Source organism: Mauremys mutica, chromosome 9, assembly GCF_020497125.1.
Source record: "Mauremys mutica isolate MM-2020 ecotype Southern chromosome 9, ASM2049712v1, whole genome shotgun sequence".
Lineage (NCBI taxonomy): Eukaryota > Metazoa > Chordata > Testudines > Geoemydidae > Mauremys > Mauremys mutica.
The window spans coordinates 57788643-57815390 of NC_059080.1; the positions used below are offsets into that span (position 1 = coordinate 57788643).

Here is a 26748-nt window from a genome sequence, read left to right on the forward strand (position 1 = left end):
GCTTCTAAATAAGCTGCAAGTGTCTGGCAAATACTTTGAATTTCTGCAGCCATGCCACCGAAAGCTGGGATTTTGTCAGATCTTGTCATGCTCAAGCCGGATCATTACTCTCTAAAAGAAAACAGATGCTGTGGGAAATGATGTTGATGTTGAATAGGGGGTGCTGTTCCCTCTCAGTATTAGAACCAGTGCCACATAAGGGTGTCAGGTGTGCAGGGGCGGTGCTACCTGATACGCCAGCTTTAAGGTCTTGACCCCTTGGGCTCATTCATACCCTGTAGTGCTTGTTGTAAAAGTAGAGTGTTAACTCCTGTTTATCCTGGGTAAATGTCAGCTTTAGTAATTTCATTCTACCTACCTAAATTATCCTTTAAGAGTGGAAAATATATTTTTTTCATGTTTTTGTCCAAAATAGTCATGTAGTATTGCCAGGTTTCATTCCTGCAGTGGCTACACTTCAGTATAAAACAAGGCAATAGTACAAAGCAGACACACAATATACATGGTGATTGGTTTGCACAGTGCTTTGGGATCTATTTAGTATTTGGATTGTAAGTTCTTTGTGGCAGGAATCTTGGCTTCATAGTTGTCTGTAATATTCTAAGCATGCTGGTGCTATGCAGATAATAAATAAGTTAGTTTAAAGTCATTCATTATCACTAGTCCTGTTAGCCTTGAACTGCTGACTACCTGATTTGGAATAAATATTTCCCATTAAGCTATACAGAGCAGTTTCCTTTTTCTTTTTATTATAATGGATTTATCCCACTTATCTAAAAACAGACTAGAATTCTAAATGCGTTCTAACTAGCACTTTATTAAAACACAGAAATCCAGTAATCATGTCCGAATTAGCATGATTAATAACCCTAGTGAAGATCCAGCCAACAAGAACACAGTCATCACCAGGGCCATATGGGCAGCTTTACAGACACAAACGTCAAACAATGCCAAGAACTTCATCACTAAAATGGCTAAAGAAGAGACAGCAAAGGCACTGGAGGCAGGAGCTGACATCACAGAATTCGCGGTTGGTGTAAGTACTTGTGATGGCTTTTACCAGTGGCGGGATGCTTTGCTAGCTCTTCTGATGAATTTCTTAGGGTAAATGCAGGTTGTAACTCTTGATGCAATATGCTCACGCAAAAATTCTAATTCTTGTCCTTAGTGGATTAATTTCACCAAACTCAGCGTGGTTTCACAATTGAGAGAGAGGATTATTTACTTTATTTTTATGGCTTTGAAACCCAGTGGGTCTTGATTTTTAAAAAAATACCTTTTTCCGTGCAAGTCTAGTAAAACATTGTTTAGATTTTCTTTTTTTAAAATTGTGTCCCAAAAATGCTTTAGATCATTACATTCAAGACAAAAAACAATAGTTAAAATTAAGCCTTCCTATTATAAGGTCAAAAAGGACTGAGGAATGACAGGCCCACTGTTTTTGAATTTAATTACTTGTTGCGTTTGTTACCCTATTGTGCATATTCAGCTTCCATTTTCTGGGCATATGAATTCTTCAAACAACAAATGGGGAGAGACAATATTAGAAGAATAAGAAAATGTGATTCTGAGAACTGCAAAATTAGCAATGGGGCTTTCAGGCAGGGTAGTACCTGAAACTATTGCTGAGTTACTTTTCAAAATTAGCTATGTTTGATGGTGTCACTTTAATAAGTAGAGGAAAAGGAGAAAATGTTTTCAAATTAAACTTGAAAAAGTGATACCAAGTCATTAAGAATAAAGAAACTCATTATGACTATTCCAAGTAGCAGGAATGGCAGACAATAAGGCTTTCACATCAAAAGTTCTGAGATTGATTGTTTGAAAAGGACAGAAAGAGGCCAGGGATCAAACAGAGAACAGGAGAAAGGGAATAAAGAGAAAAAGGGTTTGTGGGCTAGGTGTAGCAAACTATGAAGAGGTTTGTAAAAACTTGGTAAGACAGTTTAACAAGTAGTGTCCATCTATCACAGGGCATTTATGCAGAGTCTCTATTATGGTTCTCATTTGAGTGATAATATGTTTTCTTTTTTTCTTTCAGGGTATGGATGTCAATACTTTTAAAGAGGCCTTTGAATCCCCCAAAGTGGATTTTATACTGTCTCATGCCATGTACTGCAGGGATGTTCTTAAGTTGCAGAAAGGACAGAGGGCAGTGATCAGCAATGGAAGGGTGAGGTCACTTCCCAGAGAGGGAGACAGACATATTCAATATGTAGCAAATAAGGAAGGCTTGAGTGACAATGGGGATCTAGGAATGAGATGCAGAACCTTTCTTCTTTAGGTCACCGGTTCAAATCCAGCCCAGGTTGACCGTCGCCAAAGGTTATTACCATCTGATGGCTCTTTCTTGTGTGTGAAATTAGTGGCTACTCTCAATACAGTTTCAACTGGACAAATGTCCAAGTAACAAAAATGTGAGTTGTGACTAGCACAACTTGAAGCACAAGGGCCTCTTACCCAAGAGAGGCTAATTCCAATTCAAAGCTGAGGCAGATTCATTGGGCAGTGAGACAAAGTTGTGTTGCTACTGTCAGTGCCCAGAGCTCCACATCCAGCACCTTCCACTATTCAACTTTTTAAATCATTTCACTGTAAAATTCCACTCCAAACAATGAAACCCTTTTGTCCACAGTAATTAACTTTATTTTTTCTCCTGACTTCAAACAACTATAACAACAAACCCAAAACAGGTGCCACTGAGCATTGGTTTTTTTTTTCAGTGCTAACTACAGTAACTCCTCACCTAAAGTTGTCTCGTTGTTACGTTGCTGATCTATTAGGGAACAGGCTCATTTAAAGTTGCGCAACGCTGCCTTATAACATCATTTGGCAGCTGCCTACTTTGTCTACTGTTTACAGGATTATCTGGAAAAACCAACCCCTCCTAGAACAAGGCAGGGCCAGCAGCCCCCCCCATCAGCTCCCCTAAATTCCCTGTAAGGTATGTGGCTTGGCAGCTGCCCAGCAGCAGTTCAGATGCCCCTCCCCACACTGCTGTGCTGCTCCTGCCCTGCCCTGCCCTCTCCTCTTCCTTGGAGCTGCTCCCAGGAGCTTCCTGCTTGCTGGGGGAGGGAAGGAGAAGGTTGCTGATATCAGGATGTCCTCCGCTTCTGCACCCCACTCCGTACCCCCCCCTCCACAAAGTGGAGGAGGGTGACAGGGCTCAGGGAGGAATGGAGGGAGCTTGCTGGAAGCTGGTGCTTCCTGTCTGATCTGCTTAAAAGGGCAACGTACTTGAAGTGGGGTCAGCATACTTAAAGGGGCAATGCATGTCTCTCTCTATCACTTATGCATGCACCCCCCCAGCGCTTTGGAAAGTCAGCACCTGTGCAGCCGTGCGTGTGCTGTCAGGAGGAGGGCGTGGTGTACCCCAGCTGGATAGCATGGGCTCATCATCATGTTCAGTTTTTGCAGGGAAGTGTTTGCAGCTACTGACCTGCATCTATTGTGTTTCCTCCCTCCTACCTCAGTCCATGCTGCCTTGTAGAGTGTGAGGCTACATTAACAACAGCGTATTAACCCTTGAGGGCTCAGCCGAGTGCTAGTTCATCATTTAGCAGCAAGGCATTCCCTGGGAAATATTCCACCCTCTTACTCCACCACCTTGTCATAGGTCTCACCCCCACTTGGAGCTGTTGGGTTCCAATACGGGGACCTGCATGGACTCCTCTAAACTAAAATCCTAGTTTAGATCTGGTAAAAGCTGCCACCACCCAATAAGGTACGTGTATTGGGACACAGTCCTTCCCCAAAATCCTTGGGGATCCCAAGAGCCCCAAATCCATGGAGTTCTTACACCTAGGAGAAGTAAACCATTCCCCCCTGCTTCCTCCCCCCTCCCTTTTCCTAGGAGAGATACCGGGATTCAACTACAGAGGGATGCCTTCCTCCTCCCTCCTCCCCTTTCCCTGAGAATTCACCCAAGGAAAGATCAACCAAGTCCTTAACAGAAAAGATTTATTAAAGAATAAAAAGAAAGTAACTGTCTCTGTAATACCAAGATGGAACAATACACAGGGTCTAAACTTATCAATCTCTGGAGAGAATTCCCCCCTCCTTTCTTTCTCAGTAAAAGCAATAATAGTACAGAATTAAAGAAATTCTATAGCAAAACACACAATTGCAAATGTAGAAATCAAATTATAAGACTAATCCGCCTTTCTAATTAATACTCACTATTGGATAGTAGGAACTACTCCAGGAGAACTTGGAGACATGTCTGGCCTCTCTTAGATCCAAAGAGAGAACAGAGCAAACAAGGAACACAGACAAAGGCTTCTCTCCACAGAGATTTGAAATTATCCTGTCCCTTGATTGGTCCTCTGGTCAGGTGTTTCTCAGGTTACTGAGCTTGTTAACCCTTTCCAGGTAAAAGAGACCTTAACCCTGATCTGTTTATTTATGACACGCCCCCCAAATCGCAGACAGTGGGGGAACCACACTGGCGGTGATTTCCTTCTAGAACTTTAAAATAAACAGATTAACAAAACACATGCACTATTACATATACTACTAAGTATGTAAACAACAAGATATTTGACACTGAAGAACACTTTTTAACCATTTGACCGGACATACTTGGCAACGTCTTTGCCCATTCCCTCCCAGTGGAAGGACTTCCCCAACCTGTCCTTGGTTCTGTCCACCCCAGAATGACCACTGGGATGTCATGGCCCAAGCTTAAGAGCTTGTCCCGGTACTTAGTTGGAACTACCAACTGTTTTTGAGGATGCCAGCCTTTCTGGTGTTCACCAGAAAGAATCTTTTTATATAAAAGTCCTTGTTCTACAACAAACTGGGATTGATTAGAAGAGCTGAGAGGCGGTGGGTTGCTTCGTGCCGCCGCCCAAGCTTTCTTAAGGCTGTCATCGGCTTCCTGCTCAGTCTGGAACTGTTCCCTTGAGGCTGGAGACACCAGTTCCTCCGTAGACTGTGGACTTGGACTTGGTCCCTCTGGAAGCGATGTAGGTGATGAGGTTGTTTCCGTTGCCTGGGGACCGCTCTCCGCTGGTGCACAAGGTGATATTTCAGGCTCTGGCTGAGCCTCTTGGGTAGAGATGTCTGCTGCTTCTGCCAGTTCAGGCCCGTTGGCGCCCCCTGGCGGTGGAGTTGCAAGCACTGGCGTCAGTGCTGGCGCTGGTTCTGCCGCTGGTTGCTCTTCCAGTTCCGGTCCCGGGACTGGATGTACTATGGCTGCTGTAGTTGTTGGCATGGGATACGGTTCCACCACCTCTGTCTGGGTCTCTGGTAACACAGACGGGGTCCTGGTGGATGGCTCAGGAACAGGGATGGGAGTGGAAGCTTGTTTGGCCTGGCTGCGGGTGACCACTCCCCCCCTCTTGGCCAGCTCCACATGGTTGGCCAAGTCTTCCCCCAGTAGCATGGGGATGGAATAATTGTCATAGACAGCAAAAGTCCACTTTCCTGACCAGTCCTTGTACTGGTCTTCAGGGATGCTGTACCCATGGCAGGTTCTTTCAAAATTTTTCAAGAAGGCCTCAGTGTCCTCACCTGCCATGTAGGTGGGAAATTTCTTGGGATGGGGAACAGTGCCTGGAGAAGGATTGTTAGGGTTGGCTGGAACATTTGGGTTAGCTCTTGCTAATTCCAGGGTCTGCTGGTGGGCCTCCCTCTGGAGCTCCAACACCCTCCTGTGGTCAGCCTCTCTGGCTTGTTGCTTCTCCATGTCTTTCTTGTGGTCAGCTGTTTGACTGGTACTCATGTCTTTGTGCTTTTTGGTGCTGGCCATACCCCTCTGCAGTCAGTGAACTGTTTCCCCCAATTCCTACCCCTTTCTATTCCCGGAGAGACTGAATAGAAAAGAAACAAAAACTCTGTATTTGCATTTGGTGTTATGCTGATGTAGCTGGTTCACAGCTACCAACTGTGCTTTAGACTGAGAAAGAGAAAAAAAAAATGTTCCCCTCCTCCTCACAGCACTAAACAAACCGGTCTTGCAACTGTCTCTTGCAAATTGCTAAGTACCCTCTCAGTAGGTGTCCCTTCTAACAAAAGCCTTGTTAGAAAACCCTTATTCCCTTCAGCCAGCCTCGCTGAAAATCTCCTTCTAACAAAACCTTGCTAGAAGCTGAATACTTCTACCCCCCTTTCTTCTCTCAGGTTGCTTTCCTGCTCTAGAAGAAGAGAATAGCTCTTTATGGCTTCTGGTTCTTAATACATCCCAACCGCTGCCTACCATGTCATAGGTTTCTCCCCCACTTGGAGCTGTTGGGTTCCAATATGGGGACCTGCATGGACTCCTCTAAACTAAAATCCTAGTTTAGATCTGGTAAAAGCTGCCACCACCCAATAATGTACGTGTATTGGGACACAGTCCTTCCCCAAAATCCTTGGGGATCCCAAGAGCCCCAAATCCATGGAGTTCTTACACCTAGAAGAAGTAAACCATTCCCCCCTGCTTCCTCCCCCCTCCCTTTTCCTAGGAGAGATACCGGGATTCAACTACAGAGGGATGCCTTCCTCCTCCCTCCTCCCCTTTCCCTGAGAATTCACCCAAGGAAAGATCAACCAAGTCCTTAACAGAAAAGATTTATTAAAGAATAAAAAGAAAGTAACTGTCTCTGTAATATCAAGATGGAACAATACACAGGGTCTAAACTTATCAATCTCTGGAGAGAATTCCCCCTCCCCTTCTTTCTCAGTAAAAGCAATAACAGTACAGAATTAAAGAAATTCTATAGCAAAACACACAATTGCAAATATAGAAATCAAATTATAAGACTAATCCGCCTTTCTAATTAATATTCACTATTGGATAGTAGGAACTACTCCAGGAGAACTTGGAGACATGTCTGGCTTCTCTTAGATCCAAAGAGAGAACAGAGCAAACAAGGAACACAGACAAAGGCTTCCCTCCACAGAGATTTGAAATTATCCTGTCCCTTGATTGGTCCTCTGGTCAGGTGTTTCTCAGGTTACTGAGCTTGTTAACCCTTTCCAGGTAAGAGACCTTAACCCTGATCTGTTTATTTATGACACACCTCAACCAGGCTTCACAATCATTCATTGCTGTGTACAATATTAAACTGTTTGTTTCAAATTGTTTAAAATTTATACTGTATATGTATATAATGTCTTTTGTCTGGTGAAAAAAATTTCCCTGGAACCTAACACCCCCCCCTCCATTTACATTAATTCTTATGGGGAAATTGGATTTGCTTAACATCGTTTCGCATAAAGTTGCATTTTTCAGGAACATAACTACAACGTTAAGTGAGGAGTTACTGTACATTCCCTGTCACATAGTCATACATTGTAAGTGTTTTATTCCTGTCATTGAGAATTCACTGGGCAACTCTAATATATCTGATGTTTGAGAAATATGATTTGATAGTGTTTGCTGAGCAGTGGGATTCTGGTCTGGAATTCTATCGCACCCTCAAGAGTTTGATTTACATAATACGATGCATCTCAGTCTCCAAGTACTCAGTAGATGCTGAGAAAGTATATATTTTACATAGCGACAGGTCTGATCCTCCACATTGCTGAGCACCCTTTGAGAGGTGATTAGTACCTTCAACTCCCATTGATATTAATATAACTCAAGGGCACTTGGCACCTGCAGGATTGGGCCCAAAGTATGTATCTTTAAAATGTCTTTGACTTTTGTTTCAGCACAGTACTTACCTAATAAGTCTGACTCCATTTTCTTTGTAGATTATTGGCCCATTAGAAGACAATGAGCTGTTCAATCAGGATGATTTCCACCTCCTAGAGAATATTATACTGAAGACATCAGGACAGAAAATCAAATCCCATATTCAGCAGTTGGGAGTAGAGGAAGATCTGTAAGTAAATAGGAACGGGAACTAAGTGGACTGATTGAAAGCAGGGCTCAAGTCAGTAACATGGCCTTCTGTAATGGGAAGAGGGGAGAGGAAGCAGACTGTTGTCTCGGTTTGTATAAAGTGTACACTAGACTATAAACAAACAGTCATGTATTCATCTTGCCAATAATAAAATATTTAGAGGGGATAAGGGGAAAAAGACATTTTAAGTTGCTGTATTGAGTTGAATCAGCTTTGATGGCCTTCGGCAGCCGACGCACTCTCCTTCAGAAATAAATTATTGAAGTGACTGGAAAACCAAGAAACATGCTGTCTGTATCAGTGGTTTTCAACTTGTGGTCCAGTGAACTCTGGGGGTCTGCAGACTATGTCTAAGCTTTTCAAAGGGGGACGCACCTTCATTTACGGGTCTGCATATGAAAAAGGTTGAAAACCACTGGTCTATATCATTAAAATAATCCTCTGTACAGCAAGCTTAATGGCATGGATGCAGAACATTGTTCTGTTAGTCATGGGGTTCATGTTGTGGTCTCTTGGTTGGAGGAAAGGGGCTAGTATAGCAACAGTCGTGCAGAATGGGAAGAAATGTGAAGAGGAATAAGGGTGGCACCCCAAAAAAGAAAAGACAGATGTGCGCTCTGCACTCACTCTTCTTTCAAGCCAGGTACAGTTAAAACCCTGCTGTAGCTCACCCTGACTACAGAACAGCTCCATGTACTAAGAGAAAAATAACCTTTTAAATGGGGAAAAAATATGGTTGCTGCTCCCTACTGTGGCCTGTGTTTAGAATGAAATCTCTTACATTTCTACACATGAATCAACATATTGCTAATGGCCTGGCAACACTTTTTTTGGGGGGGGCGGGAGGGGTGGCCATATAAGATTAGATTTGAAAGTGTTTTAACCCACGTGCTCCTGGGTGCTTGGGTTTTACAGTATATGCAGATGTTGGATTGCTACAATATTTACTTACAAACAGAGAAAGAGGAAGAAAATGGGAAAGAGAACATGCTATCATGATGCTGCAAAGAATTTGTTTTGTGGACATATTGGAGTTTAGCTGATTAGCCTTTAATATTTATTTGAGTATTATAGATCCAAAATACATTTCTGTATCAATAACAGTGACTATATAAGCACATAAGCTTCTTTTAAAACTTCATTCTTAATTTATCAGCATTTCATGGTGGGACACAGGAGGAAAAAATGAATGGAGGGGGCAAAAGGGTGGAGAGACACACAGATCCTTATTATGGGTTCAACAAAATGTATTTTAAAAATCTAGTCATGTTCAAGTTCTAAGGAACATATACAAGTTTCCAAAAGACACTGATTCCTGTACACTGCCATCTATTTACAATTTGAGTTTGTAGAATCTCTTGAGTATCCCGTTCATTTAGGTTATACAGCCTGCAAAACTCACCCTTGCTTTACTGTGACCTCCTGCTACCTTTTAAAAGCCAACTGTGTGCATTTTTTAACATAGTCAAACAGATTTTTAAGTGTAAAGACATTCACTATTGTGCTGAGACCTTGCACACCACAATTCTATCAGAGTGAGTATTAGCCATGCCATAGATCCATTTATACCCATAGCCAGTAGAAGGAAAGGGAGAATGCTTAAGGCCTGCTCCAGGAAAGGGGTTGGAGAGAAGGGAAGGGAAGGAGGATATAGTTTGAACTTGTGCTGAATTTTGGGCACAGCTGAGCCAAGGTTCTAGCAGATACAGGCCCAGCTTTGGACTCGGCTCTGGATTAGAAAACATGCCAGAATTTAGGAGATTTCATCAGATATATAGTTTTGTTATGAAAGACTTGCACAATTGTCGCTATAAACCCATGAGACTAGGAGTTAATTATGGGAAAAGCTGACAGATCCTTAACAATGGCATCACTAGTTAGTACTGCTATACCATGCAACCCAATTTTTATTGTTTAGTGTTTTATTCTTCAGATTTATTATTTTGTCACAGAATTGGAGCTTACAAAAGGTGTTTTTCTTTAATCTGGAAAATGTGAATGATACTTAAAATACTAGGTTAAGTATTCAGGGAATGATAAAAGGGAAGTAATTGTCAACAGTGAATTTCTTTGTTAACTATGGCACCATGTTGCATTCAAATTTGCTCGATGCATGGAATTGCTTACCAGTGCTCTAAAGAGAATTGTAGTTTTTAAAAAAAACTTCTGGAGCTGCCCAGGAAGAGTGCTCTGCAAAGTTATGAGAGCTGGGTTCAATTAATCTCTTATTGGTCTGGCAGAGGCAGGAAGAGCTCTGGAGGCAGCAGATTCAGTCACTACCAATGCAATCTGATTTGCATTGCTCAACAATTAACCCTCTTGTACATAAAGGAGTGATTTTTTTTCCAGAGAGAGTCCACTGGTGATCATGCCTTATGAGTGCTTAGATCTTCAGAAAAATCTTCAGAGTTACCTCAGAGAAATCATGGGATCTTTGGGTGACGGGAGAAAGGAGGATAATAGCTCCTATACTCTGGGTTAGAGTTTAATTTCAGAAGTTTGCACCATCTATTTTCACACTGTTTCAAAAATTGCACTACTGCACATATACATTAACAATGAAGGGGTTGTTTTTGAGAGGAGTAAAACATATAGTCCATGCATCTGAGATTAGAACCTGAGCCTCTTATTTTTATATAATCTTCAGTAATACTGGGAGAAATACATAAATATTTCAGAGTACTTGAAAACCTTCTCTCTTCCAGTGCAAGTGACTTGGTAATGAAGGTGGATGCTCTTCTGTCTGCTCAGCCAAAAGGAGAGGCAAGGATTGAATATCAATTTTTTGAAGACAGATACAGGTATCGGGCCAATGTTAAATTCAGAGTACATTTGTTGACCTATGTATTTCTTCTTCCTTGTCTTTGATATATATTAGCGCTATATCTCGTTAAACTTTGAATCGTCATTATCATCATCCTGGCAAATCCCACGTAGCGTCCTTGCAGATTTATTTTTCTGTTGCTACATAGGTATAGCAATAGAATAGTCTCAGGGCACAGTAATGTTTCAGAGAAGTTTTGTGTTTCACAAAACATAATAAAATAAAACATTTAATGAGAAATTGTTTGAGTGCAAGAGCAAATGGCTAGTGCGCTTATCTACTGAGTCACTATTATAATAATTGGGCTTACAAATTTGCCCTAATTGTAAGCTCAGTTATACAAAGTGAATAAAAGTTCATAAAATGTCACAATCTGTAGCAATAAATGTTGAAGAGAAAAGGTGCAAGAGGGAGACAGACTGAATTAGTAGAAACAAAAAGGCTTATGGATATAACTCAAAGACTGTGTTAAGATCATGCTTCGTAAACAAGAAAAGAGTGGAGCCAGAAATCAGTGGACCTAAATTATTGTGTCAGAAACTAGATCTAATTGGTAGAAAAATAAAGAGTGTTTGGGCCATTCTGCTCATCACTCCCTTTTGGGGCCCTTAAAAGAAAAGATTTAAAAAAAAAAAAGAGCAGAAGTTTCTCTGACAATTGCTGGCTGAGAGATGGGTGGACTGGGAGGAGCAAGCATTACCATCCTGACTGCCACCCCTATTGTGTCCTGGGATCTACCCTAACATCATTGGGCCTTTGTCATCTTGATCCGGAGAGATGTCCTGACCAGACCAGGCCAAAGAAAGGTACCCAGATGACATTGTCACCTCCACCAGCTCTGAGACTTTGGTTCCTGCTTTCTTCCCTTCACTCCCCACCCCTAAAAAAACAAACAAACAAAAAAAACCCACCTCAGTGTCCTTTTCTTCCTCACAAGATAGTATATTTTATAACGCAGTCGTAAACCTCTGTGGCCAAAGAGGCAGTTTAAAGCAATGCCCTAAACAGCCCAATGCAAGTACGAGTTTGCCCAGTCTCAGAATGGCTAATAAGACCATGTGTTTTTCCAGCAGTGCAGTTGCAAGTGAAAGTCAACACCAGCGATAGAGTCTGCCTTTTCTGTCTTTCCCTCTACTGTATGTTTGTTTTTTGTCATCTAGGAAAAGGGATCAGACTTCTTCATAGATTCTAAGACCAGAAAGGACCATTGTGATAATCTTATCTGACCTTCTGTATAACACAGGCCAGAGAGCTTCCTCAAAATTATTCTTAGAGCAGATCTTTTTAGAAAAACATCCAGTCTTTATTTGAAAATTGTCAGTGATGGAGAATCCACCACAACCCTTGGTAGATTGTTCCAGGACTTCAATAGCAACAGCAAAAACAACAGCTCCACCCTATTTTAGCTAACTTTTTCTCTTTTCCCCCAAAAGGGACACTTACTACCATCTTTAGTACCATCTAAGAAATGGTCAAACAAAAGCTTTTCCTTCTGAAGACTCTTCAACTAGAGGGAAAGGGAAGAAGGGATATTGTTAAGACAAACGGCTCACTTAAAAGCATTTGAAATATAGACTGTTAACTGTTTTTTCCTTCTCTTCTGTATCTTTAATAAAGGTTAAAAAACTTTTAATGGTGTATTTGTCATGGGACTAAGCAGGATCAGGTCTCTGTATACCAAACCCCAAACCTTATTTAAAATTGTTTAATGTCAGACCGTGATAGTCATGTTAACACCTTTGATTCTTTGGGCCAATTTATTCCATCAAAATTAATACATCACCACCCAACCTACAGATCCTTAGGCTCTTTGGCCTCAGTTCAGGAATGTATTTAAGTACGTGCATACCTAAATTTGTTAGTCTCTAAGGTGCCACAAGGACTCCTTGTTGTTTTTGCTGATACAGACTAACACGGCTACCACTCTGAAACCTGTATACTTAAGTATGTGTGAGTAGTCCCATTAAGCACCTTCCTGAATTAGGAATTTTCTGGGTTTTCCACCCACATTATTTGAGATTCTAAGAGCAGAGGAGTTTGTTGTTTATCCATAAATCAGTTTGTTTAAAATGGCTTTTTTAATTCTTGATTTTGTCCTCTTTTCTTTTTGTTTAGTGCAGTTAAACTGAGACCAAAGGAGGGAGAGACCTACTTTGATGTGGTGGCTATTGTTGATCCAGCTACCAGAGATGCTCAAAGACTTGCTCCATTACTTATGGTATATATAAAGCATTGTAATGCATTAATCAGCAGTTAAAAGACAGTAAAATAGTTTAAAACTTTTTTATAATATAGTTTGTTCTGTAGTTATGGATTGTTTCTTTTCCCTTAAATGGATGGTGGATAGGAATCGTGTAATGGCCTGGTTGAAGCATACAGTACAGTAAAAAAGCATTAGAGAAATTTACTGGTATCATGAGAGTGACGAGATTAGGTTCTTGGTATGAGAAAAGCTTCAATTATGTGAGGTGCATAACATTTGTTAGTCATGTTGCAATGTAACATTTGATACTCCTTGACATCTCTTGTTAGTAAAATTATTACTTATTTGAAATCCCATCTTGCGTTTGACAAAATAGAATAAATAGAGTTGAAAATCAAGGTAGTGGGGTTATTAGTTAAACTGGAAAGAAGGGATGGGGGGTAGGGTGACCAGACAGCAAATGTGAAAAATTGGGACGGAGTGGGGGGTAATAGGAGCCTATATAAGAAAGTCCCAAAAATCGGGGCTGTCCCTATAAAATCAGGACATCTGGTCACCCTAGTGCGGGGTGGGGGTGGGGTTAGTTTATTTGAGTTGTGATCGATTTCTCAGAAGGGCTCTGGGCTTTACAAAATTAAAGTGCTTTCAAATCATGGATTGGAAGGCTCTCTAGAAATACAAAGCATAGAATTGTTAAAATACTTCACGGGGTAATAATTAGATCACTAGGATATTTCTTTAATGTTTTAAAACCAGTCTTCACATGAAAGCATAACATCGAAAACTTAGGGCATGTCCATATTACAGAGCCTATACTGGCATAGCCCCCTAGTGGCGATGTAGCATAGGAGTTTTGCTAGCATAGTAAACCACTTGCCCAAACAACATTGGCTAAACTGATAGAGGCACTGTTCTATCATCACAGTTTTGTCTACACTGAGGTTGTAACCATGGAACAACTTTGTTAATTAAAAGACAAGTTTAGTGTAGCGTTAATAGCCTCAATGCCATAATTGTGATAATTTTGTTTTAAATTAGGAAAAAGGCTTGTATACAGGGGCCCCACAAAATCTAATAGCCCCGAGCCTACAGGAGAGTTAATCCAGCCCTGGGTAAGGCCAGTCTCAAATAATTTTTCATTGGATCATTTTATACAAGTTCAGTTCCACAGACAATATTTTTGAGGGAGAATCTGTCCACATCTCATCTACTACTTAGAATATCCCCAAAGTCCTATTTAAAATCATGGTACAGCTGGTAACTAATTCACTTCACCAATTCAATCAAATAAAATTTGTGAAAGGCAAGGTGAGAAGGGAGATTGTTAAATGCTCACTAAGGCCTAATCTGCAAAAACAGTACTCATCTCTCTAGTAGGAATTTTAGGGTATATGTGTCTCTCATATTTTTAGGTTTTGAACCAACTGATAAACATGAATCTAAGAGTTTTTATGAACTGCCAGTCCAAACTTTCTGACATGCCTCTGAAAAGGTAAGGAATACCATGTTGGGGGAAAACACCTTAGTGTAAACAACAGTGTTAAAACATTTGTGGGGATCATTTACAGGAGATAAACATGCAATTCTGAAGTCAGAAAAGGCCCCTGAAGGCAACAATTCTGTTTCATGGCAACTTTGGAGGTTTCAAAATTTGTTTTTGTTCCACAATGGAATAAAAACTAACCCTTTTGAATGTTTTTGCAAAACCAGAGTTGTGCTGAAATGTCCTCTTTGGGATTGAAACATGAGCTTTTCAGTTCAGGAAGCGAGTGTGTATATCTGTCTGTCTGTGTCTAGAAACCGGTGGGTACGGCACTGGCATGGGATGTGGGAGATCCAGATTCAGTTCCCTGCTCTGCCTGATTCAGAGCAGAGTTTTGACCACTCTGAATTGAGCAGAGCAGGGACCTGAACATGGATTTCTCGCATCCCACTGTCCTAACCACTAGCATGTAGAATGAGAGTGTCTCTCCCCTCCCTCCCCCATGACAACTTTGTCAAAATCAGTATGTCTTAGCATATTTGCTCACTTCATTCTCTGGAATCCCTGCTGTGACTTTAACTATAGTGGTTCAAATGCAATATTAAGATATTGTAGGTATTCAATAAGACACTTCAGAATTTAATGAGAGTCTAGATCCTTCTGGTAAAGTAAAATATTTAATTAGTCAAGATGAAATTTGACCTATGTTACGTGTGATTTCTTAAGCAAAGAGCCCATACATAGAAGGAACAAAGGTCCAGTAATGGGCTTTCAGAGGCTCTGAGACTATCCTTTGGAAAGATGACTGTCAGTGAAAGTTAAAAGGCATGAAACATGGCAGCCAAATATTCTAGGATTTTCCTTTTGAAATTTCAGCTTTTATCGCTACGTTTTGGAGCCCGAGATTTCTTTCACAGCAGAAGACAACTTTGCTCCTGGTCCAATTGCCAAATTCTTGGATATGCCTCAGACTCCACTGTTCACTCTGAACCTAAACACCCCTGAGAGCTGGATGGTGGAGTCTGTCAGAACTCCATATGACCTTGATAACATTTATTTAGAGGAGGTAAGAGACTTCAGCATTTCCTATTTGTTTAGTGTGCTTGTATATGATTTTTCTGGGGCTCATCTTTGGAATTTGGAAGCTCAAAACAATGCAATGCTCTAGACAGATGAGGGGAATGCCACATTTACCCATTCCAGGCTTACTGCAGGTTCCACAGAAAAAACTGCATCACATGTGTACAGCATTTCATAGAAATGGTACTGAACTAGAAAAGAAGAAACCTTATTATGTGGCCCCTAACCTCATTTATTTAAAAAAAAAAAAAAAAAATTTCTGATAATGCTCCATATAGTGTCTTGAATTTTTTAAAAAAATCATTTGTTCAAAATTTAAGGGTTTTTCAACTCCTGTTTGTTTAAAGGGATTTTTGGGTAGGCCTGAGACTATCACCTCAATGTTCAGGCCCACCCACCTCCTCCCTCCCCTTTCTCTCTGAATACACACTTGTCCTGCTGTTTGCTCCCTGTTCATTTTCAGTTCTGTTGCCGCTGTTACTGGTAGATACCCACTTTCAGGGGCTGGGGTAGAGCATGCACCACCACCAAATAGGTAAACTGAGGACATACAAAAGAAACTGGAAAATAAATGTTCTCTTATCTTTCCTTTATAGTAACCTGAGGAGTTAGTTGTCATAATAATAGGTCCACCATTTTCAAATGGAAAGGGGATTTTTCAATTTGATGGTGATCCTTTAAAACTTTATATGCTATCAGAAAAATCTGGAGTGGGGGGAATAACAAGAAAAAAGGAAAGAAGTGAAATCAAAAGAGGACTCCATGTTTAATCCAAGAATGCTGATAGTAAAATAAAGGAAGTATATCTGTCTGTACCGTCACTGGTTGGCATTTAGAAAAGCTTTACGGCATGGAGTGAATAAACCAGCTAATGTTGGCAGTCACAACTTTCTGACTTGCTAGTCTAATAACTGACATTAGCTAATCAGGTCATAGATACTAGTGTTAGCGTCTCATTACCTGCACTATGAGGTATACCACACTCACCTACACTAAGCTTAGGAAATTGCGATGTGATGTAAGGTGAACATCTCTTTCTTGCTTCAGAGCGCAAGCTGATAAGCCTGAGTAAGTCTGAAAGTATCATTTCCCCCTCCTTGGATCAAGCCATTGCACTGGTGACGAGAAACAATTAGATTTTATTTTAAAAAATAATTGTGTGTGTATCTAGTATATGTGCAAGATGCCAGATTGAGTGCCCTGGAGGCTGAAGTCCTCTATTTATCCACAGAACAGGTTTGGCATGTGCAGTGGCAGTGCAAGCTTCCCCACCAATGTGCCTCAACCCTGACCTGGAGGAACCACCTCTAGAGGTGAGAGGGTAGTTCAGTCTCCAGAACCATTCAGTCCTTGGCTTTGTCTGCTAAGATTGTCAACAGTAGTGCTAACTGAGAGGGTGGCTCTTGTGATATGGACTTCTGTCCACTGCAAAGTGTAGCAAGACCACCAAAATCACTTAGAATAGAATATCAGGGACCTCAAGAGGTCAACTAGTCCAACCCCCTGCTCAAAGCAGGACCATTCCCCAGACAGATTTTTGCCCCAGATCCCTAAATGGCCCCCTCAAGGATTGAACTCACAACCGTGGGTTTAGTAGGGCAATGCTCAAACCACTGAGCTATCCCTCTTCCCTAACTTCAGATAGGACACTCAAAAGCCAACAGTTGGTAATAACTTTTGCCACTGCCAACCTAGATTACATTCAGACTGAAAATCTTTATAACCTATTACCAATTCACCTTTATTTTTGTCTCCCTCTAATGTATCTGGTAAAGCCCAGTGCCAGATGCAGTACAATGCATTACATAGGCCAATGGTTGGCTCTAGCATCAATGATCCTGTACTAACTGTAAAGCAAATTGTATTTGTATCACTGTTAATTTATTGTCTTAAACAATTAAATTATAAATTGGCAACGAAAGGGACAATACTAAAAATTTTAGATCTCTAAATTTATTTTTACCAATTGTATTTTACTTTTCTGTGCCTGAACACATGGAAAGTTTCTGAATGTATCTGAGACATCTATCATCTAATGTAATCATCATCCCAAATCATTAAACAATACTGGCAGTGTTTTTGTGTGTGAGATCTCTGAGATGCAGATCACTGAAAGTAACAATTAAACTGAGCATTCTGGAGCAGAAAGGGAGGTTGGACCATCTCACAAAATATCATAACATTCTTCACAATTGATAGTCTCCTCAGGAGAAGGTCCAAGACCAAGATAGCAGAGGATTAGGATTGAGGTGCATTGAGAACTCTGGGTGGGTAATTTTGCTCTGCAGATTTGTCCTGCATTATTTGCAGCCGATTGCATCAGTCTCTTTCAGACAGCACTTAGCATACTGTGGGCATTGTGAAAATATGTCTATGTATATAAAGATTAAATTGTTTGTTTTAAATTAATTGGGAATGAAGGATGGTCTTGGACTGGACAGAACTCAGCAAATCTGGGTTCAGTTTCTAAGCTCTGTCACAGACTCTCTGTGTGACATCAGGCAAGTCACTTGAACTCTCTCTGCCTAAATTCTCCATTTTTAAGGGCTTGTCTACACTACCCGCCAGAATGAGGAGCGCAAGCGGAGTCGGCAGAAGAGTGTCAGCTGTTGATTTACCGCAGTGAAGACACTGCGGTAAGTAGATCTAAGTACGTCGACTTCAGCTACGCTATTCACGTAGCTGGAGTTGCGTATCTTAGATCGACCCTGCACGGTAGTGTAGACAAGCCCTAAATGCTTCTGTTCTCCCACCCTTTCTCTTGTCTGTAAGCTCTTCAGGGTAGGGACTGTCTCATACTATGCATAAATACAGTGCCCAGCTCAGTGGGGTCCTGATCTCCTTTGGGGCCTTTAGGGATTACTTTAATACCAATTAATAACAATCCACCCAAAACACCATCCCCGAACCAAAATAAAAAAGTGCTTTTATTTAAAAACAAAAATTGAATGATAAGAAAATGAGTTAAAGATTTTAGAGCATAATCCAGCCACTAGGAAATGTAGTCAGAATAACTGGTTTGAGTTATTTCTAAATGCAGGAATGGCTTTTTTTTTTTTTTTTTGGCAGGTGGATAATAGAGTAGCTGCAGAATATGAATTGGAGTATCTGCTTCTGGAAGGACACTGCTATGACATCACTACAGGACAGCCACCTCGAGGACTCCAGTTCACACTGGGAACTTCGGCCAATCCTGTCATTGTTGATACCATTGTGATGGCCAACTTAGTAAGTGACTGGTTTCATAACAGGCAACAAACTACATTCCTCAAGGTTCTGTCCTCTATGTTGCTCATGATATATGCAAAGTCTACTGGCAAGATCATTAATAAGTACAGATTGCCTTTTAATATGTTGACAATGCACATGTGAATATTGCTTGCACCCCAATGGATCTTGCAAGTTTGGTTTCAGTTGTGGAAGAATGGTTGGATTAGGTTGCTGGCGAGATGTGTCAGAGCACTTTATTCCTAACACCATCAAGGCAGAAGTCTTGCTTTTGGAGAGGGCTGTCAGTTGTCATTATCACGATGCTGTTGGTCCCTCCATATCCCAGCTTACTGAGAGGACTCTTGCAGGTAGTAGTATGCCATCTTAAGAATATTGGCATCACGTTGAACAAACTCTTCCCATGGAAAACCAATCAGTTGTGTAATTTGTGTAGGCTGGCCCTTGTCTCCAAAATAACCTTGTAATAGCAACTCGCATCCTCACACCCATGAGGCTGTCATTTTAATTCCTTCCTAGCATGGCTTCTTCATCACATTCTGTTCAGAGTACAGTAACGTGATTGCTCACTGATTTTATTATTTCCATTGGCTACCTGGGGAGTGAGAGCTGATCTGAAATTGACCTTGTTGATAGTTAATCATGCTGTCCTGGCTATGTTCAACACCAACTTGAGCCTTGTCCAGAGAGGTCTTTGAAGCCATCCATTTTTCAGGATTCCCTCATAATGTCTTAGGTCAGCAGACCTCCATAGCTTTGCTAAAGTGGGTCCCAGGAGTGGAAGTAGTTCCTTCTTGACACTTGTCTCAGTTTATTCTCCCATTTTAAAAACAGGAAATATAGTACACTCCTTTATAGTCTGGGAGTTCAAGGTAGTAAAATCTTATTCTGCGGGCAAGTGAGTGATAGAAAGGGAAGAGATGTAATTTGTTCTGTAAAAATCTATAGAATCATAATTTCAATGGTGTCACCCTCTGCAGAGTGGGTGTGTCTCTCTCTGCCCCCTCCCCCACTTCCAGATCCAGGTCCTCCGGTTGGTGGAAATTTTGGTAATACAATATCACTGGAAATGGGTCAAGTTGGGAGAAAGAACTCTTGCCTGATACCTATGAATACAATGTATCTAAGAGGACAAACCTAGAACAGTTATGTAGCTATATATGCAAGAAAAATTATACTTAACAATTAAACATTAACAACTTAAAAATTAAAACAACTTAAAAATTATACTTCAACACAGGGATGCATTGCTTACATAAAAATAGACATCCTATCGATGTTACCCTTGACATGTAGGACTGAAAATTTATTCATCTAAGTCATCATCAGTGTCATCTCTGTCTAGGACAACACTGCTAGACACTTGCACTTCTCCAGGCAGGCTGCTGGCCACACGTTTGCAGGCTGGTGAGCATCTGATCTTTACACACCAGTATTTGTTTAACTGAAGGATTGATTTGGGAGTGTGTGATATTTCACGTATCACTGGTGTGATAAGTCCATCTTCCAAGACCCATCCATGCCCAATAGGGGAGGGTAATTTTGGATGTGATCGATCATCCCAGAGCCATTCCACTGATTGATAGCTTGCCCTCTTGATAGCAGGTATAAACGCACCCCTTGTCGGTGGCAGTTTTTCTCCATTTGTCTGGTTCTTGGAAAACATCCATCAACATAGCTCTGTAAGTAGCATAATGTTGGTCTTCAAATGGTAAACTCAACATATGAATGCTTCCAGTGCATTTATGACATCACCAGTAACTACCTCAGCTGTTCCAAGCACCTTCAGAGCAAACCAGAATCAAGTGGAGTGCCGCAAGTGTCGGTCCTGAGGCCGGTTTTGTTCAATATCTTCATTAATGATCTGGAGGATGGCGTGGATTGCACCCTCAGCAAGTTGCAGATGACACTATACTGGGAGGAGTGGTAGATATGCTGGAGGGTAGGGATAGGATACAGAGGGACCTAGACAAATTAGAGGATTGGACCAAAAGAAATCTGATGAGGTTCTACAAGGACAAGTGCAGAGTCCTGCACTTAGGACAGAAGAATTCCATGCACTGCTACAGACTTGGGACCGAGTGGCTAGGCAGCAGTTCTGCAGAAAAGGACCTAGGGGTTACAGTGGACGAGAAGCTGGATATGAGTCAACAGTGTGCCCTTGTTGTCAAGAAGGCTAACAGCATTTTGGGCTGTATAAGTAGGAGCATAGCCAGCAGATTGAGGGACATGATCATTGTGACGAACTGGGACTCTTCTTAATGTGGTCTGTGAATGCTGAGTGGGGAGGGTTGGCCTGGAAGGACGGTCTGCATTGGGAGACGGGCCTTGAGGGAAGATACCTGAGCATGTCATGTGAGAACCCAGGAAGGGGTTAGAGGCCAGGTGACACCTCTGCCCAGGAAACTGAACAAAGGCTGGGGGAGAGAGGGTTTCTGGAGGTGGCTGGTGTAATGGAGGGAAGCCCAGACGGGGCTCTGATCCCCCAATGGGGCTGTGGTGCCCCTAGGACCCCAAGATGGACCTAATTGGGGAGGATCCTGTTGTCCGTGCCTGCAAGACCTGTCTTGGACTGTGTTCCTGTCGTCTAAATAAACCTTCTGCTTTACTGGCTGGCTGAGAGTCATGGTGAATCGCAGGAAGCTGGGGGTGCAGGGCCTTGTGTCCCCCCACACTCCGTGACAATCATTCCCCTCTATTCGGCATTGGTGAGGCCTCATCTGGAGTACTGTGTCCAGTTTTGAGCCCCACACTACAAGAAGGATGTGGAAAAATTGGAAAGAGTCCAGTGGAGGGCAACAAAAATGATTAGGGGGCTGGAGCACATGGCTTATGAGGAGAGGCTGAGGGAAATGGGATTATTTAGTTTGCAGAAGAGAAGAATGAGGGGGGATTTGATAGCTGCTTTCAACTACCTGAAAGGGGGTTCCAAAGAGGATGGATCTAGACTGTTCTCAGTGGTAGCAGATGACAGAAGGAGGAGTAATGGTCTTAAGTTGCAGTGGGGGAGGTTTAGGTTGGATATTAGGGAAAAACTTTTTCACTAGGAATGTGGTGAAGCACTGGAATGGGTTACCTAGGGAGGTGGTGGAATCTCCTTCCTTAGAGGTTTTTAAGGTCAGGCTTGACAAAGCCCTGGCTGGGATGATTTAGTTGGGGATTGGTCCTACTTTGAGCAGGGGGTTGGACTAGATGACCTCCTGAGGTTCCTTCCAACCCTGATATTCTATGATTCTAAGGAGAGTGGTCTTCAGAGACAAAATCCAATGCCTTCCAGAAAGACAATTTGGTCTTTCCAGCCAATCTTCCAGTAGTGTCAGACCCTGAGAGGGCGTGGAAACCTAGGAATGTGGTGGCTTTTAATGATCCTAGTGGTAGGAGCACATCTCTGAGGGATATAAAGTGATTCTGTTCCCCAGCAGCAGGCACAAAAACAGAATATTGCAAAAAAGTTTGGAATAGCATCTCAGAGGAGCACTGGAATTTTAGTGTCCTGTATACAAACCTGGACTTTATTAGCACCTCTCTCTGGGGTAGATAGTATGCAAGATAATTTTAGTGTCAACCTCCTCTTGGGAACTACGAAGAAATTCCACTGAACAGTGCAAGGCAGCAGCTTCATTATGACGTCTCACATGTTGAAACTGCTTGATGGATGCTTTCGGGCTTACTGCAGAAAAAGCAGGTGTTCTTTTTGAAACGCATGCCATGGGACCTAGTGTAAGGTGAGCCTTGCCCACAGCTGTCACTTGTTCCACCTTCTTCAACTTTTTCCTGATGCTTGAAGTACTTCCTTTCCAACCTTGCCAAATACAGTTTATGGGTGCACTCCCTATAGTATGTAAGGTGCCACCAAGCATTGTGTTTAACCGGGTCTTCCATGGTGACACTCTCTTTGTCTCCCCACTTATGCCTAAAAATGATCAAGACAAAAGTAAACACAAGGATTTTGTAATAAATTACTGCGGGATTGTACTTAATTATGTCATGTAGCTATATACATCCCGTTTGGATATGGATTCCAGTATCTTCTAGCTGGATGCTGACATCCTAGCCGGTGCCTCATCACCATTCTTTCAGCATAATAAACAAAGCTGATACTCAATACCACTGAACTGTTTTTTTGCCACGCTCCTTCTATTTATTGTAATCTGTAACATTAAAAAAAATGAATCGGGTAACATGTTCTGAGCATGAAGTGACAAAACAGTACCACAATTTAAATTTGTGAGGGCTGAATATTTGACATTGCTGTGTTAAAATATTATTTAAAAAAATTGATTTAAAAAAAAAAACAAAACCTTTTCTCAAATACATATCTACATAATTGTTTAGGTTTGTCATGTTTGGTACCACTGTGTGGGAGAAATAAACCCAACTTGATATGATACCCAAACGATACCCAACTTGACCCATTTCCAATGACATTGTATTATCAAAATTTTCATAAACTGGAGGACCTGAAGCTGGGAGCTGAGGGGCAGCGAGTTCCCCCGATACCACACCACAGAGGGTGACACGCTGAAATTAGGATTATTATTATTATTATTATTTTTTACAAATCAGCTGACACTCCCTTTGCTTCCCATCATTAACTTGCCCACAGCATTACATATGCTTCCAGACTGTAAGTCTTTTCTGTAATTACCTGAGGCTATGGCTACACTAGAGAGCTTACAGTGGTGCAGCTGCAAACTCTCTAGTGTAGCAGCTCTAAAGGGATGAGGGATAGCTCTTCCATTGTCTTAATTAATCCATCCCCAACGAGCTGTGTTGTCAGGAGAAGCTTTCCCACCAACAGCGCTGTCCACACCGGCACTTAGGTAACTTATGTCACTCACAGGGGTGGCTTATTCACACCCCTGAGTGACATAAGTTATATCGACATATGTGGTAGTGTAGAAATAGCCTCAGTGTCTACTAAGGTGAATATAGGCCTGATGAAAGAACTAATAAGGAGCGAGATTTTCACAGTTGATTTTTCTGTATTGCACAAATCCCACCTCTTTAGCTGACAACATCCAGAATTTTGGTGTAAGATGAGCAGTGGGTATTGTGACTGTGTATGCCCACAGGTGGGGAGTGGCTCAGATTTTTGTAAAACAGTTGTTAATTAGCCACGTTGGGAGGGGTGGGAAACTACATGCTGCATTTGTTTGTTTTTTAATGGATATAGACTTACCTCACTTTGCTGTCTTTTCCTTCTTATAAGTTTGGTCTCTGAACAACTGAATCTGAAGGGATTTGGAAATAGTCTACTAAGCATGCACACTGCATCATTTTCCTTAACTTCAGAAACTTGGACTGTTGTGCTTTTTCTCCAAATATTTGCACATGCAACTCTTTGACTGTGCAATCATAATTACACAGTGGCAGAATGAAAGAACATGAGCCTATATGAGGCATCAGCACAAATATTTAGACCCTCATCAGATTTTGTCACCTTAACAATTATTTTCTGATTCTTCTGCAATTAAAATCTAAAACTTGATGTTGCAATAACATACTTTTGTGTATGTGTTCTGCACAGTATTTTTTTTAAAGTTGTACCAGAGTGGTGTGTTGCACCAAGTGTAGGATGTTAAATCTTCCTGCTTTAGCAGTGACTTTTCTCCAAAGTTGAAGTCCCAAACAGTGTAGCATCAGAATGAATCAAACATGTACTGAAGCTGGATCTTTTATGGATCATTACAGTGGTTAGCTGGTGGTGGCTTGAAAGATATATTTTTTTTTCTCCCATTGAGGGAAGCCCACAAGTTAGACATTCTGGGTCATCTTTTCAGAAAAACAGGCTGAAAGTCTGTGTTTGGTTTCTGCTCCGACAGTAACTACTTGAAAAAACTCCATCTGTTTGAAAGATTCTACCTCTTCCATGGGTATTGCTTACTTTGAAATGGGAAATTTCATTGGAAATGGTAGAACCTTTCCTGTTCTTATCTGTGTTTTGAAGATTAAAGACGTTTTAATCAGCTGATTTATGAGCAAATATATACAAATCTAAAATGGTCGAACTGTATACTGCTAGGAAAAAATAGCAAAGTAGTTTCTGTTTTCAGCTAAAACAGCATGTCACTTTTTTCCTTTACAGGGCTACTTCCAATTAAAAGCCAATCCTGGGGCTTGGGTTTTGAGACTCAGAAAGGGGAGGTCTGAGGACATCTATAGAATCTACAGGTGAGGCTATATGATATCTTTTTGTTTTTGATCCTGTGAACATTTTGAACTGGACACACATAATACTGGTATCTATGGATCTAACAATTCCTTTACAAATAGCAACTAATTGTTAGATGAAAATTGCATGCCCTGCCAGACACACTATTTGTTCCATGCGATTAAATCAAATAAATCCCTTTTGTGATCTTGTATGAGTATGTTCACTTTTGTATTTATTGGATAGGTTTGTATGTTTTATGGTGTTAAGGTTTAATCAGGGAGGGAACAAGGCTGTTATGAAAAAGATCTTTATGAAAAGTGCTCATGAAGAAGAAATAGGAAACAAAATGGTTCTGTGGTGATGGTTAAAAAGCTAAATTTTTTTAAAATTATTTTTAGCCATGATGGTACAGATTCTCCACCTGATGCCAGTGAAGTTACTGTTGTTCTCAACAACTTCAAGAGCAAAATTATTAAAGTGAAGGTGAGTTTGAAAACTGTACTGCAAGAGCTCCTCTTGAAGTAGGGTGGTTGGTTTGAGGGCATGGACAATGGTAATGAACAAGGTGGGTTTTTTTTTAAGAACTAATCATCCCTCCTATAAACTTACACCAGAGGCAGTGTGTGCAAAATAAAGCAGAAGCCTCAAGATACTTAGATTATGCATGCACTTTTTGGGGAAAGGGATGGCACTATACTGTTACTAAGATGTTTATAACAATATGTAGGTCTTATACGGCCTGATCCAAAGCCTATTGAAATCAATGGGAGAAAGTCACTGAAGTAAATAGGACGACTCCCATTGATTTCAATGGGCTGTGGATCAGGTCCCTAACATTGCATTTCATCTGTAGACCTTAAAGCACTTTACAAAGAAGTATAAGTATCATTATCCCAGTTTTACAGAGGGGAAACAGAGGCACAGAGAGGTGAAGTGATTGTGTAAATTGAAGGGCAGGTCAATTGCAGAGTTTAGATTAAAATCCAGGTCTCCAGACAGCCAGTCTCTAGCCTATCTCTTGGAACATATTACCTATTTGATGTTTGCATTGTTGGTATGAAGGTCCCTCTCAAGTCTTATGCCAACAGTACATTGGGCGCGGGGGGGGGTGCAATCTCATTCATGGGGTCCATTTATCCTATCTCCTGGGTTATAAATAGTAATAATAAATAGTTTAATTATTTATAAAACACTGTTCACTTCCAGCACTCAGTAGAATAATAATATACAAGAGCACAATATCAATTATATAAGAAAAGTGAGTTGAATTATAAAAATGAAAAGGAAGCAATCGTGTGAATGTAAATTGGAAGAGAATTTTATCAATGAGGTGCTAAGTTTGGAAGAGTATCTGTGGGATGCTAGCAGTATTATAGTAGCACTTGATAAAAAAGGGCTTAAATATATTTAGTGTGTCGTGCATGTAATTAGTGATTATATGTGCAGAATGAGGGATTTGACATATGGTTGCTCTAATTTGCATGCAAATTAGCAACACAATTGTGCTCACTTTTTACTGGCTTAACTGAGTGCAAAATCTTAAAAATATATCCCTTAATCATGTTTAATATGCTTCCTCCTCCACTCCTAGTAATGATTATATAACAAATAAATAGCCAGCCAGCCAGTAGTGTAACTACCATTATGGATATGTTTTTTTTTACCCACTGGCTATCATACATTATTAAAGACCTGTGCTTATCTACCTTCTATCATCAGCTCTGTGGTTATCTGATACTGTCTCTCCCTCAGAGGGCACACAGCAGATGGAAGTGTAGCTACAAAATGAAACCAGATTAATCCATTGGTGGTGATGGTTGCAGCACAACCTTCTCCTCTCTTCCTCCCAGAATTTCTATTTTGCATTTCTATTTGGCTCTGGTTTTTCAATGTGGTCTTCTTGCCTATTAAATCTACTGTGATTAAGTTGCTTAGCTCTGG

General features: G+C 41.1%; 1 protein-coding gene across 2 annotated transcripts in view; it reads left to right on the forward strand.

Annotated features, from left to right (window-relative positions):
* Positions 1-26748, forward strand: part of UGGT1 (UDP-glucose glycoprotein glucosyltransferase 1) — a 93154-nt gene that overhangs the window by 48911 nt on the left and 17495 nt on the right. For both annotated transcript variants that reach the window (XM_045029725.1, XM_045029726.1), the window contains 10 exons: positions 830-1036; positions 2042-2173; positions 7681-7811; positions 10538-10633; positions 12772-12874; positions 14272-14351; positions 15219-15408; positions 18492-18650; positions 24739-24824; positions 25206-25290. In XM_045029725.1, the coding sequence (XP_044885660.1) occupies positions 830-1036; positions 2042-2173; positions 7681-7811; positions 10538-10633; positions 12772-12874; positions 14272-14351; positions 15219-15408; positions 18492-18650; positions 24739-24824; positions 25206-25290 (1269 nt within the window). The remainder of the gene's footprint in view (positions 1-829; positions 1037-2041; positions 2174-7680; positions 7812-10537; positions 10634-12771; positions 12875-14271; positions 14352-15218; positions 15409-18491; positions 18651-24738; positions 24825-25205; positions 25291-26748) is intronic.